Source organism: Rhinolophus hipposideros, assembly GCF_964194185.1.
Source record: "Rhinolophus hipposideros genome assembly, chromosome: 6".
In the NCBI taxonomy this organism is placed as follows: domain Eukaryota; kingdom Metazoa; phylum Chordata; class Mammalia; order Chiroptera; family Rhinolophidae; genus Rhinolophus; species Rhinolophus hipposideros.
In genome coordinates this window covers 53,920,881-53,935,707 of record NC_138052.1, presented here as the reverse complement: position 1 = coordinate 53,935,707, position 14,827 = coordinate 53,920,881, and the positions used below count along the sequence as shown (strand labels likewise).

At 36.7% G+C, this 14,827-nt stretch overlaps 1 protein-coding gene across 2 annotated transcripts in view; it reads left to right on the top strand.

The window, feature by feature from the left end:
• The window catches only part of CCDC141 (coiled-coil domain containing 141), a 167,179-nt gene that overhangs the window by 149,691 nt on the left and 2,661 nt on the right, over positions 1-14,827 (top strand). For both annotated transcript variants that reach the window (XM_081051212.1, XM_081051211.1), the window contains exons 22-23: positions 3,361-3,477; positions 12,618-13,468. In XM_081051212.1, the coding sequence (XP_080907338.1) occupies positions 3,361-3,477; positions 12,618-13,468 (968 nt within the window). The remainder of the gene's footprint in view (positions 1-3,360; positions 3,478-12,617; positions 13,469-14,827) is intronic.

Sequence of the window (14,827 nt, the reverse complement as noted above, 5' to 3'; positions counted from 1 at the left end):
TCAATGTATACTGATAACAAAAGATGATACAAGTCGCATTTGACTTCTGCAATTATAAGAGGTGCTCAGAGTGGTTATCATCAGCGTCCAGACACTTCTGATTACAGCAAACGACTGCTTGAGCAACGTTGACCAAAGTGTCCACTTGTATACATGTTTTTGGCACCCCCGGTATATATACACATGTACACACATATATATGCACATACACACACGTTATACACACACACACACACACACACATACACATATATAGTTTTGTTTGTGTCAGGTCAAAAACTGGTTTCATCAGTGCTGTTTTTACAACCGACTAAAAGACCTGGTTATTTAGAATGGAGAGATTGGTGAGGTAATGAAGAGCACGACCTCTTGAATAAGACACAGCTGTTTAGGAATACCAACTCTCCAGATTATTGGATCTGTGATTTCGGGGAAATTGCTTAATCTCTCTGAGCCTCAGTTTCCTAATCTGTAAAATGGAGGAAATCGGGGAACCTAATGCTAGGGTAGCCCTGAGGATTGAGTGTGGGGACACCCATGCTTATCACTGTGATTATTGCTGCTATTGAGATAGAGTGGTGCTCTTGCAGTTCAGAGCAGAATTATTGTTATTTCAGGCAATGATGTCTTTCTGTATGAAGTTCCATTTCATAAATTTGAATTCCCATTCTATTCAAAATAGTTTGCTAATCTTTACATTCAACCAAGTTATCTTTTCCCTTTGGCTAAAAATCTAAGTTTTTCAACATTTTTACCATTTTAAATAACACTGCATTTTCATGCATATAGCTTTTTCTTTCTTTTGTGTTATTACCTATGCATAAATTCTCCAAAGCAGATTTGAGTAAATGGGTATGAAATTTATGTATGTATATATTAATATATATAATTAATATTTTATATATATTTTATATTGCTTTCCATAAATCTTTTACAATTATAATGCCACTAGTAATGTATGAATGTACCATATATCTTGTATTATCTTGTTCAACATTTAGCATTTCCTCTTCACTTCTGCCCCGTGAGGATCTGTTTCTTCTCCTGACTTCTGATGTGTAGAATCACTGCAAATCACTGCTTCCTCCGACACTTTGTTCTCTGTTGTCTGCAACATCCCTCCCTTTTATGTTGTATATCTTCAAGTGAGATCCACTTACTAAAATCTACTCTTAAAGTTATCTCCATTTCCAACTTTTCACCTTCATGGCTATTCTTCCTGAAAGCTGTTTCCATTGCTTCTCCACACTTCCTCATTGCCCATCCCTTCTACACCCCCTATAGTCAGGACTGTACCCTCTCTTTCTTATTCCCGGGCCATCACTTGGATTCTCTTTGGCACTAGTCAGGGGCCTCCTAATTATACACGCCAGCTACATCACCCTCCCAAAATACAGTTCTGCTAGTGTCATTTTTACTACACTACAAACTCTTCATTGATTACTAAATAAAGTTCAGATTCGAGGTCTTTCAATGTTCTGAGGCTGATTCTCTTCCCAAACCACTATACTTCTATAGTCATTGTAGGTTCCTGCTTCAGTGGTGTACTACCCCATGTCCCCAGGTTTCCTGCTTCTAAACCTTTACTTCCGATACATGACTTTCTATCTGTTTATCTAAATCTTACTATCTCTCAAAGCCAAATTCAAATACTGCCTCCTTCACAACTCCTCCCTTAGCTGTTTCACTCCCTCTCTGATCTCCCATAGCTCTTGTGTTCTTTCTTATCATGAGCATCACATGGAATTTCCATTACCATCTCAACCCCTCTACTTGATTATATTTGAGGAAATCCTATGGCTCTGTTCAATTTAGCATTTCACACATTTAACACTATGTTTTGCCTAAAGCAGGTTCTCCAGAAAGTATTTTGACATTTGTACTAAAAGCTCCAAGGATTGGTAGAGAAGGATTTTTCAATAGATTTAAAAAGTTTAATTTGGGTGGTTGTAAAAATGAGGAAGGGCCTCTCTAACAAGATAAATGGATGTCAGCATTGCTGCTATGAATTACAGCCTGAACAAAAGCTTGTCAAAAAAATGCTTACTAACACTTTACAGATGTTTGCACGAGAAGCATAAATGTCTAGTTTTTATGTTTTCAAGGTTGATGCCATGGCTCTCTTTTGCAGGGGTTATTAGAAAGTAGGCCCAGAAATCTCTGTCAAGGCTGAAAAAGTGATAATAATCCTTTCTATTTGTATAGCAATTTGAAATTTACGAAGGCTTTTCATACATATTGTATCTGTGATTTCCAAATAACCTTGTGATGGAAATAAGGCAAATGTTGTTTTCTCTGTTTCAGAGGTGAAGTTCAAAGAGGGTAAAAGTGCTTTGCTTGGGCTCCCACAGTCAATAGTGGTGGATCTGAAATTCGAACTTAGATATGATTCAAAATCTAATGTTCTTTCCACAACAGCTGCCATTTTGGAATTAGGTATTGAGTGTGTACTAAAGCAGAGTGACTTATCCAGTAATACAAACAAGTTTAAGTTTTAGAGTTAAGATGAAAAGGTGAATATCCCCAGAAATGTGTCCTCCCAGATTCTCTGAGTCAGTGTAGAATGCGTACTTTGAGGAACGTGCCTGTTTCTTTAAGACTCATCTAATGACCATGTTCCAGGTGGAACAGGTTATCTTCTATTGCTGTACAGTCATCATCCTAAACTGGTGTTCTGGCCCTTGGTGTACCTGCGGCTCCTTTCACCTTTGCTAAGTCTTTTCAGTCCTAACACTGGCTCCACAGCAGTTTGCAAACCCTTTCTACCTCCGTGACTAAAATGGAGCCCCATGAAATGCAGGAGCAAAATACCATCACTCACCTGAATCATCCTTCGTTTTCAATTGCTTTTTTCTTGACTGTCCTCAGTGATACTTCCTTCTTTTTTCATGAGCCTCCCAAACATTTGCTTGTGTAAGTTCTCTGAATGTCTTACTTTGTTCTCCATCAGAGATCTTTAGTCATTTCAGCCTCATTGCTGCTCCCCTGACCCACCTAATGATTTTAACTGCCACGCACAAAGATTCCTTTCTCAGGAGAATGCTTTTGTAGGTGCTTCCTATTATAACAATGATGTTTTTTCTGACGGGCCTTTGAACAACCAGTTTTTGTTTGCTTGTTTTTGTTTGTTTGTTTGTTTGTTATTGGCAATGAACTTTATCAAAGGAGTGAGGTAGGAAGGGAATTGTGAACTTGGAGGGATAATTTCATAAATCACATCATGGGAATACATCAGTTTCTTGTGAAATACATTTACTGAAAGGTTGCAGGTGGCCTATCTTTTCTTCCAAGTGGTTATTGCATGGCATTGTTCCTCCGGCTTTTCTGGCCCAGGCTCTCACTAACTATCACTTTGTACAGCAGGGAGACGCTTTAAAGATGAATCTGAATTCGGAAGACTTCCACGATGATTGCATTGACCTACTGAAAGAACCAGTGAGAAATAAGCAGACCATATTGACTGAAGAAACAAATAAGGTAAAGAAAACTATGTAACCTCAGCTATTCATTACTTTTGTATTGAGGTTAGAGTCCTTCTGCATTTACAAAAACAGAAAAGGTGAATTGAAACCTTCTTATCTATCTGAATAGAATATCCCAATGTGAATGCAGTGTGAGTGTCCTCACCCCTTACTGCCTTTCTACCACTTACTGAGTCCTCACGCCCTGTGCTATTTCCCTTGGAGTCCCTCTTAATGAATACTGGAAACACAGCATTTCACAGTGACTTTGGGACAACCATTCAAACACCATACTGTCACCTCAAACTGCTTCTACTTCTCCGATCTTTAGCTGCCTTCTCCATTGTTCTTTTATATTCAAACCGAACTTCAGATTTCACTTCTCCCTCTTTATCATACCACCAAGCTATGATTTTGTTGTTTTATGCTACCCATTAGAAAACCTTAATACATGAAATTAGATTGCATTTTGCCCCCATAGAGTCTACCTTTAAGATATTTCCAGGCACTAAAATACAGAATCAAACTGAAATATAAATACCAAAATATTTAAAGAAATATTTAAATTACTTTAAAGCCTATGCATTACAGATAAATTAAACATGTAGCAAAAATTGCAAATAGTCAAAAATGCAAATGTTATCATGATTTCAAAATTATTGTTTAAATCACATCATTATGGATTTTTGGCATCAGTTGCACACTCTCTATTCAAAGCTGCTGGACTATATGTTTTGTACACCTGAAACAACAATTAAGAAGAAAAAAAGTTGCTGGACTATAATTAGCACTTGACCTTCTGCTTTGCCAAGTTACCTTCTCCCTCTACTAAGGAATTGAAGGAACAAGCAGAATCAACACCATTCTCAACAGCCCCAAATTGATGAAATATACTTCTTGTGATCTGAGACTTAAGAAAAAAATCTCCCTGTTGTATAGTTATCACATGGAGAAATAGTTATCTTTCCTTGAAGACAGTACAGTTCTTAGAGCTTCTTTATAGTTCTGTTCCCACAGGTTAAATATATGTAAAGATCTAGTGCAATTATATAACCACCCGGTAGCAAGAAGTATTAAGCAAATTGCCTTTTTTTGTGGGATGACCTTGAAGTACTTAAACCCTGGTTCTTCTCTGAGACAAAGGAAATCTGCCAAATGTTGATCATCTTGTTGGACTGTAGTCTTATATCATACAGTCTTTGGTTACTCTGATTGATCTAAATCAGGGTTTTTCAACCTCAGTGCTATTGATATTTTGGCCCAGAAAAGTCTCTGTTTTGTGGGGGTGCTGTGCTGTGCGTTGTAGAATGTTCAGCAGAATTCCTGGCTTCTGTTCAGTAGATGCCAGTAGCAGCCCTCCTGTCTTGTCCTTACAACCAAAAAACAACTACAGAAATTGCCAAAAACCCCCAGAGGAACAAAATCACCCTCAAGTGAGACCTACTAGTAGAAATAATAAAGAATAACATAAAATGTATCACAGTTTCTTAACTAAGTTTGTAAGTGATAATAAATCCAATGTCATATTATTTTTTAGTTATAGAAATTATCTTTAATATTAACAATGTATAATTGCTCAAAAACTTAGAAACCAATAAAAAAGTTATTTTAACATTCAATAATAAGGAAAGATCAGGTACCAAATACAGACAATTAGGCTGATAATATAATTCTCAGTATTATGGTAAAAATCAAAAGATGATGTTGAGAAATTTCAATCAATCTAAAGTTGTGGACTGACCAAAACTGTCTTCAAGACAGAAGATAAATGTTACTTTCAGGTGACAAAAAAATGACAGATTTGCTTTTCGACTATTTTGTTATACTCTTTTTCATATTTGGAAATTTTCTATATGTGAATTTTTTTTCAAGTTGTATATGTTAAGGTTTACATTTTTTGCTGTAAAATTCTATACATTCTAAGCATTTTGACAAATGTTTAATGTCTTGAGTTCACCAATACAGTATTATACAGAATAATTTCACTCTACTAAAATTCCTTTTGCTTAACCTACACAATGCTCCCCAACACAACTTATGGCAATCACGGATCTTTTGGCCCTCTTTGGTTTTTGCCCTTTTCCAAAATATTACGTATTTGCAATCATAAAGTATCTAGCTTTTTAAGACTGGTCTTTATCACAGTGCAACATAAAGTTAAGATTAATTAATGTCATTTTGTGGCTTGCTCATTCATTTTTTAATTGATGAATAATATTTTATTATATATGTGCCACCTTTGGTTTAGTTATCCATTATCTAATCCATTGAAGGAAATCTTGGTTGTTTCAAGTTCTTAACAATTATACATAAAGTTGCTATGAATATCCATGTGCAGGTGTGGATAATAAATTATTTAAATTAGTTGGGCTATCTAAGATTGTATGGAAAGACTATGTTTAATTTGGCAAGACTGACAAACTGTCTTCCAAAGAAGATATGCCATTTTGCATTCCCACCAGCAATTAATTTTCTATTGCTCACAAGAGCTTGGTATTACCAGCTCCTTAGATTTTCTGATAGGTGTGTAAGAATATCTCTTTGATTTCTTTGTTGTCTTAATTTGCAATTCCCTAATGACAAATAATGTGGAGCAGCTTTTTGTATGTATATTTGCTATCTCTATATTGTGTTTGGTGAGATGTCTGTTCAGGTCTTGCATCCATTTTTAAATTTAGTTCTTTGTTTCCTTTAAAAATATTTTTTAATTAAAATTTTTTTATATTTCTATTACAGTTGACTTACAATATTATATTAGTTTCAGGTGTACAGCATAATGATTAGACATTTATATAACTTATGAAGTGATGACCCCAATAAATCTAGTACCCATTTGACACCAAACATAGTTATTATAATATTATTGACTATATTCCTTATGCTATACTTTACATCCCCATAATTATTTTGTAACTACCAATTTTTACTTCTTAATCCCTCTACCTTTTTAACCCAACCTCCAACCCCCTTCCCATCTGGCAACCATTGGTTTGTTCTCCATATCTATGAGTTTATTTTTGTTGTGTTTGTTTGTTTATCCTGTTCTCCAGTTCACATATAAGTGAGGTCATATGACATTTGTCTTACTCTGTCTCACTCCACCCAGCGTAGTACCCTCTAATTCCATCCATGTTTTGCAGATGGCAAAATTTCATTATTTTTTATGGCTGAGTAATATTCCATTGTGTGTTTGTGTGTGTATACATACATATATATGCCAACTCTTCTTTATTCATCCATTGATGGACACCCAGGTTGCCTCCATATCTTGCCTATTGTAAATAATGCTGCAATGAACATATGGATTCACATGACCCTTCGAGGTAGTGTTTTGGGTTCCTTCACATAAATTCCCAGAGGTGGGATTACTGGGTCCTTCTTTGTCTCTTGTTATAGCCTTTGTTTTAAAGTCTATTTTGTCCGGTATACGTATTGCTACACAAGCTTTTTTATTATTATTATTATTATTGTTATTTTTAATTATGCACATTTTTCTACCTTGTCAACCACACACATTTACTAAGATTGGAAATGAAAGTTTTTCTACCAAAGTAAACAAACTCAATTATACTTCATAAAAATGGTTTTTCTTGCTTTTATTTATTTTTCTTAGAGAAAAGTTAAAGGAACAGATTCCTTTAAGTAAAAAAATGATTTCCTTTTATTGAGAAATAATTTTTATTTTAATATAAATTAAAAGACATGATAGATCGTCAGTTATTTATGGTAAAAGTGAAGGTTCACAATTGTAGCTGTCAAGAACTCTCGTTGACGTAATTTTACATATACATTCTGGTGTGATGTGTACAAAGAGCAAAATGAAAGGGCAGCAGTAGTCTTCAGTTTTAAATAGCTCAGTCACATTTACTCTCTGATTGTCTGTATCATTTGTATTATAGATCAGATATAATGATCCCCAAAACATCATGGGGACAGAAAACAAGGAGCACCATGTAAAAAGCTTGTCCGGGAATCACTTAGTTCAGTTTTGATGCCCTTAAACCGTGTTGATCTTCCTTGGAAAATGATTTAAATCAGAAAGAACAATTCCACCAAACTCTTACAAGAATGTATTAATCACAAGATCTTCTCCTGGAGATAGTGCTTCTCATTTTTCTGACCCCAAAATGCAGCAGGTAGAAGTAGGCAATTCAGTAAATGGAATGCTCATCAGTGATGGTGTTTTATCTCCAAAGTGAGAACCGAAGCTAAATCCATAGTAATATGTGAAAACTCCTAAGGTTAAATGGAGGCATTTAACCTCCATTTAAGAGTATTAAGAAATTTGCCTAAAGTCACAAAACTATCTGGTAGAAGATGAAGGCTTTCAATGCCAACAAGTAAAGTTAGAGAATTCTAGCACTAGATGGGATTTAACAATCATCTGATCAAATCTTATTTTACAGTTGAGGAAACTGACGCCAAGAGAGATTAAATATGTTGTTCTCCAAAATTCACAGAAAGTAGTGTCAGAACTGGGCAGGCAAACCAGTTCTTCTGAATTTCAGCCATGTAGCTTTTTCCACAAGACCGAAGGAAAACTCCAAGGAACTGCTGTTTTGAAATAATGCTGTAGATGCCCATGCCAAAACTTTCCCCTTTGCATTCTGTTTACATGATGATTAATAAAGCAATAGCATGAGGTACTTTTATGCCAAACAAGTCAGTGGAGTGTTCTTATCGTGAGGTGAGGACAGTCTCTGGGCTCTCCTCCTCATCCTGATCATTTGGTAGGTGGCGGAAGATGTTCTTGAGACATTTGCTTTGAAAACAATTGGGAAGAAGACAGTGTTCTTTGCCACCTTCTGTTCTTTTTTAACCTTGTTCACTCCAAATGCCCAAAGGTGCCAAGTCACCCCTTGGCTGCCCAAACCCCCTTCCAAATTCCCTGAAATGCCTTTGAAAGATTAAGCCCTATGTTCAATATCTTTATTTCCTCGCTTCCTACTTACCTTCATTTAATTTTATTTATCCCAAGATAAGACTATCTATTGAGATATTTTGGAAGGTGAAGTCTTGTGATGTTCCCTTAAATTTACCACATAGATGGATCCCCACTTTATGTACTTTGTGGACTGGTGCTACACACTTAATTCGATGGATGGAATTATTCTCTCTTCCAGACATCATTTTGTTTGCCTACATGGCAATGATTATAAATCCAAGTGGTTATGTCCATAAGTGGAAATGAAAGTTTAGAAATCCCGACTGAGATAAGATCTGAGGCTATAAATTCAGAATTAATTGAAAGTTAACTGATCATTAGATGTGAAAATGGATGAGATTTTTGAGGTGGAAAGTATATAGAGAAGATTAGAGAACTTAAAGACAAGATCACATGTCATTTATTATATTTAGAAGGTAGCACAACAAAAACGAATCAACAGAAAAGATAAAGCATAACTAAAGTTATAAGAGGAATATATTGAGAGTGAGCTGTGTTTGGTGAATTATATCAGTTTCCCAGCCATTTTGCCAGAATTCATCAGATTGATGCAAATGTGCCTTATCTGTGCCAAGATATGTAGATTTATCTGCCTTTTTCTAGAAACATACACACACATACACACACATACACACTTTTTTTTTCTGCTGATAGCAAAAACTGTTTCATGGCGGGGAAATGTGAAAAAATAGTTGTTATATGTGAATGCTTGGGAACCATTTTCATAAAGGAAAAGTAGTAGACCCAGAAAGTATAGCTCAGAGAGTTTTAAAAAAAAATTTTGTAAAATTCCATAATGACTTAAAAACTAAAAGCTTATTTGCATTTGACAATAAAGGCAAAAGTGCCAAAAGGCAATGTGGACTTACTCAGAAAAACTGGTATTAAACTCACTTCATTTTGCTTTCTGAGATGATTATTTAAGAGGTAATTTTAGGTTAGTGCCATAGGCAAAATGTGTAATGGTTCCAGGAAGTCATTTGATAAACACACACATGATATTTCTCTTAAAGTAAATGAAAAAATGTGAACTGAATAGGAGTTTGGTTGGATTATAATTGTACCCGAGAGTGTTAAGTAGTTCATCAGTGTCAGCCTGGAAGACAGTTTGCCTTGCCTTGGGGAGACATCTGGCTTTGACCTAAACTCTACAGTGCTCAGCATTATCAGTGATATTAATGAACAGAGGAAGTAAGAAATTTTAAGTGATTAGAAACTCAGTATGAATCAACAGTTGATGTGGTTCTTATGAAAACAAAAAATGAACTAACACAATCACTTTGGTAAAAATATGTCATCTATAGATCAAGGAAATGATGATTCCACTGAATACTTCCCATCTGGAAAGTAAATAAATCCTGGAAATAAATATTTAGAGGGGAACATTAAGATGAAAAGTTTTTTTTTAAAAGATTTGAGAAAACTCTTTTCCTCTTATCATCAGTAGAAGTTATCTGGTAGTCATATTTTCTGTGGAAAATGTTTTTCTACTTTAGAAATTGTAGGAAGGGAGTGAAAAATAATATCCTTGGATTTCCTTCTTGATTTCGGCGCCATCTGAAAGTGAGACACAGGAGTCAGAAATTAGTAACCAGTAAAAACTGGATTGGAGAATGTGACTCAGACTCACCTACTGGGTTTCCCAGAACTTCACTTCTGATTTAGATAGACTTGTCTACCCAGCTACTTGGGAGCACAGCTAGACAACCAAGGCTGCCTGTATGGGGTTTTTCATGCTTAAGAGCCAATGTGAATGCAGCTGTTTAGTGGATAGAAGAAAAGCAGGCTTCAGAGGTACACAACTGACCGTGCTTGGTCTCTTCTTCCAAATCCACAATGAAATAAGTCGGTTTCTCCCCAGGAGGGACTGAGCTGTGGGAAGACCAGCCTGGACTTTTCGTCAAGTTTCTCTCCTAAGCTTTTTTTTTTAAATGTAAGACAAGTTTTAAACATTGCTCCTCTCTGGAGAGGCATAAGTTACCCAAAGAAGTCATTAAGGAGCCACCTGCCCCTGGATGACCCTTAGCTCAACAAATGTCCCTGCTTTCCTAGGAAGCAGCTTATAGCCCAGTAGGAGTGGGACCTCCCCAAAGGTGACCAGGATGATGAAAGTTCCAGGAGTCAAGGCAGAAGAAGATCTTGGGGGTTTTAGTACAAAGACAGAGACTGAGAGGCTGTGGGACCAGTTCTCTAAATAGTCAAAGGGCTGGTACAAGAGGAGGGCAATTGGACATCTTCTGTGTCCCTCCAAAAGGCCCGTTCAGACCCATTGATGGATACTGAGGGAAGGCAGGTCTTTGCTAAATGGAAGAAGATATTCTTAACATAAATAAAACATACAATCATTTTCAAAGAAAGTACCTTTTCAGAAAAAGTGTTCAAACAGAGCCTGCCAGAATTTCACAGAGATTTTCAGACTGAAAAGAAAGTTGGATCAAAGTCCTTATGAAAAGGAAAATAAATATTCTACTTTCAGAAAGAGATAAAAATAAGAGGCAGAGCTAAACTAGTAGGAAAACCAAAAGGAGGGGCATTCCCTACTAGATATGGGTTTATTTAGTTGTTTTGTTTTTTGTTTTTCTTTTTTTTTTAATGAGAAGGACTTTTAAAAACTTCTGGCTTAGAGACCCAGAATTTAAACTTCTATTAAATGGTTGAAGGAAACCACATTCTCTAAGCTGGGTTCACGCTTTCTCTGCAAATAAATCATATCTGTGAGATAGGAGAAGGATCACTCTTTTCACTTCTAATCTTCAACCTAAAAACATTTGTTTCTCAAAAATCAATTATAAAGTGTGTCAGGAGCAGGACTATGTGCTAAAACAAAGAACTCAAAGTCAAGGCAAGACGTCACTTTCTTGTGCACAAGCTATAGCAAAGGGACGAAAACCAGTGATTATTAAATAAGTAAAAACGCACCCCAAATACTGAGGGAAGGCAAAGAAAGAAGTAGATGTAAAACAAGCGGTTTGGGATAGATGAGATCCCTTTCAGCTTCAGGGCTGCTTTGAGCCTATGCCAGAGGGTGTATTTGGACGTGGATTAGTGGGGAGAAACACTAGAGCAGGAGGCGATGTACTGCTGTTTGCAGTCTCCTAGCATGACCTACACTCCCCACTAAACTACCATCTCCATGAGGGCAGAGACTGTTTACTTTTACTCACTATTTTAACTCTCCAATGCCTAGAACACTACCTAGTATATACTAGTTGCTCAATAAATGTTTTTTCAATGTGAGAATAAAACCAAGGGGCTTTAAGAAAATAAAACCAGTCATTAAAAATGGTTTTCTCTATACTAAGTACCTAGAGTCTTCAAAGTCATAGAGACAGAAAGAGAAGGAGCTGAGGGGAGGGAGAATGGAGAGTTAGTACTTAAAGTGTAGAGTTTCACTTTAGAAAGATGAAAAGTTCTGGAAATGACTGATGGTGAGGGACGCACAACATGCTGAATGTACTTACTGCCACTTACCTATACACTTAAAAATGGTTAAAACAGTCCATTTTATGTTATGTACATTTTAGCACAGGAAAAAATGAAATAAAAAGAATGATTTGCCTGAGAAAGGAGAAGGGTTATTCTAGTAGAGTCCGAGTGATCACCTAACAAGGGTGCTCCAATGCTTTTCTTTTTTTTTTTTTTAAGGAGGGCGCAGCTCACAGTGGCCCATGCCAGGATCGAACAGGCAACCTTGGTGTTATTAGCACCACGCTCTAACCACTGAGCAATCAGCCACCCCTGATATTTTTCTTAGGTTTAATTTTTTTATTTTATTAAATTTATTGGGTTGACATTAGGTAATAAAATGATATAGGTTTCAAGTGTACATTTAAGAACTGTGTTTACATGGAGGGTAGACAAACCAGAGCAGAATTTGCTGGTGAAAGGAGACTCCTCAGATTATGATTTGAAAAGACATTTATCCAGCCTACTCCTTCATTAGAGCTGATGGCTACAACTGTCTTTCCATTCCACAAGGTCGATCACATTTCACTCAGAGACTGGAGCTCAGTTTATCCGTTCCTTAGTCATGGGATGGGACTGTGCCCTGGTTAAATAGACAAATGGTTTCGAGTTCCGTAATGCTTTAGCCAGGGCCCCAAGCTTTAACTCACTGCAGGTTTTCTCAAGTTGTTGCTCAAATTGAGTTTGAGACCTAGAGAAAGAAAATTCAGTAACTAACTCAAAACTTTGGCTTTTCTGTTTTGAAGGAGCAGGCTACGGTAGCTGACATTTTGGCCATTGATGGAACAGGAGGGAGTCAGCTTCCACGGGACCTGAAGCAGCTGTCCTCTGGCAGAGAAGGTGGTGTCCAAGGTCTGCTCCTGCCTGCAGACATGCTTTTAGAAGAACACGAGTGTGTCTCACCTGATGACATCTCCTTGCCTCCACTCCCAGGGAGCCCTGATTCCCCCCTCGCACTGTCTGACATGGAGGTGGAAGAACCTGCCAGCCCCTCCCTCAGCCTTCACAGAAGCAGCTACAAGATGCAGAAGGGGGCCAGGGGCCCAAGGGAGACCCAGGAATCTGTCCTTTTACCACCTCCTGCTTTTGCTGATACTTGCAATGATGAGAGAGAAACGTTTTCAAGGCATTTTGAGAGGCCTTACCCTCAGTTCAAAGCTGAGCCTCCATTAAGCCCCAGAGGATTTCTGGAAAAGAGTACTGCCATCTGCGAAATCAGTGCTAAACATCCAGAGAGCATGTCGAGTGAAGTGCATGAGAGAGCTTTACAGCAGCACCCACAGGCTCAGGAAAGTTTGCTAGAAACACAGGAGAAAATGCATGCTGATGATAACGTCACTAAAACAGGAGATAGGCTGCATGCTTGCCAGGACGAGTTCTTGGGCCTTGGGTTTCAATCAGGCCCCAGCCTGGCCTATCAGAGGCAAATAGTTTCCCAAGAAGAGAGTAGAAGCACATCAGCAAAAAGCAGCGTGGTCAGCCTAGCTGGCCAGGCACCTCATTTCTCCAGGCTCCTGTCTAATGTAACTGTTGTGGAAGGTTCTCCAGTGACTTTGGAAGTTGAAGTGACAGGATTTCCAGAGCCTACACTGACATGGTGGGTAGCCTATAATGACAAGCCATAAACAGAAACAAATTGAATCACTGAGCAAATCATTCATGTGCTCGAACTTAGAGGTTTAGGGATAGCTGATTAGTATTCTGCAGCACTGCAGCTCTGCATGCTTCAAGCTCACATCAAATCCCCAACAATGATTTTCGTTGCAGCATGGCTAATACCCTGAAGAAAAAAAGTAACCATATAAAAGAATAATTTAACAAACTCCCAAAGCACTGCAACTTGTGCTGGTTTGTTTTGGTTTGTTTGTTTCTCCATCAGTGTAACATTCCACATTTCTAAAGATGGTGGGTGGAAATTCTTTCCTATTGTTTATTTTTACATAAGCATGACATTTTCTTAATTTAACATCCCTTATTCAATTTAAAAACGTAAGAATTTGTTTTCTTTCATTTACCTATCTCATCTTTTTTTCTCTTCCCAGCAGTTACACATGCCACTTTTGCAGTATTGTTTGTTTCACTAAGATTTCTTTTTATAAATTCTTCAATATGAAAGATGGAATAAAAATATTTCTTTCGCAGTTACTCCCAGTGACTGATAATAAACCCATTTTTTGAAAGGTGGTGTAATAACTGAGCTGTGAGCAATATGATTTCACTCTGGAGACAGCATTATTTTTTAGCCTATCTGTTTTAATAAAAGTGAACTGCAGAACACAAGTTTTGAATTACCTATTGTTGTTATAAAAGCAGTTCTAACTTTCTCAATACTTGGGTTACTTTTAAATATTTAGAAAATTTTCAGCCTTAAGTAGGTTTATTTGAGGACGAAATTTCAAATTTGTGAGAATGAGTTTATACTTCTAAACTAAGATAAATAAAATAGCATTTACTTATCATAATATTTTAGTAGATATTAAATTAGCAATGTACCTATTTAAATTATTTAACATATCATGTGTACCCATTGATAGTACTTGAAGTGTGGATTGGTTACTAAATAACGTATCAGAAAACTTTGGTTTCTTGGATTATTAAAGAAAACTACACTTCTGCTACCGTGCCACCATTTATGCTTTTTGTTTTATTTATTTATTTATTTTACAATTGCATGTTTTTTACACATCAGGAATTTCATATTTATGAATTTAAAAGATATTTAATTCATCATTAAATATCAGTTCTCCCCAAAGAAAAATGTTGTCTGAAGTGTTTCTTCTTTTTGTCCGCACAACAAATAACTTGGTACTTGGTTAATATATATTGTTGAAGAGCGATTGCAAACATAATATTGAAGAACTATGCTGAGAAAATATCTTGCCCTCAGATTTTTCCATAACTAACAACTGGCAATTTTGCTTAATTAATAGCTGGCAAGCTCTCAGGGAATCACACA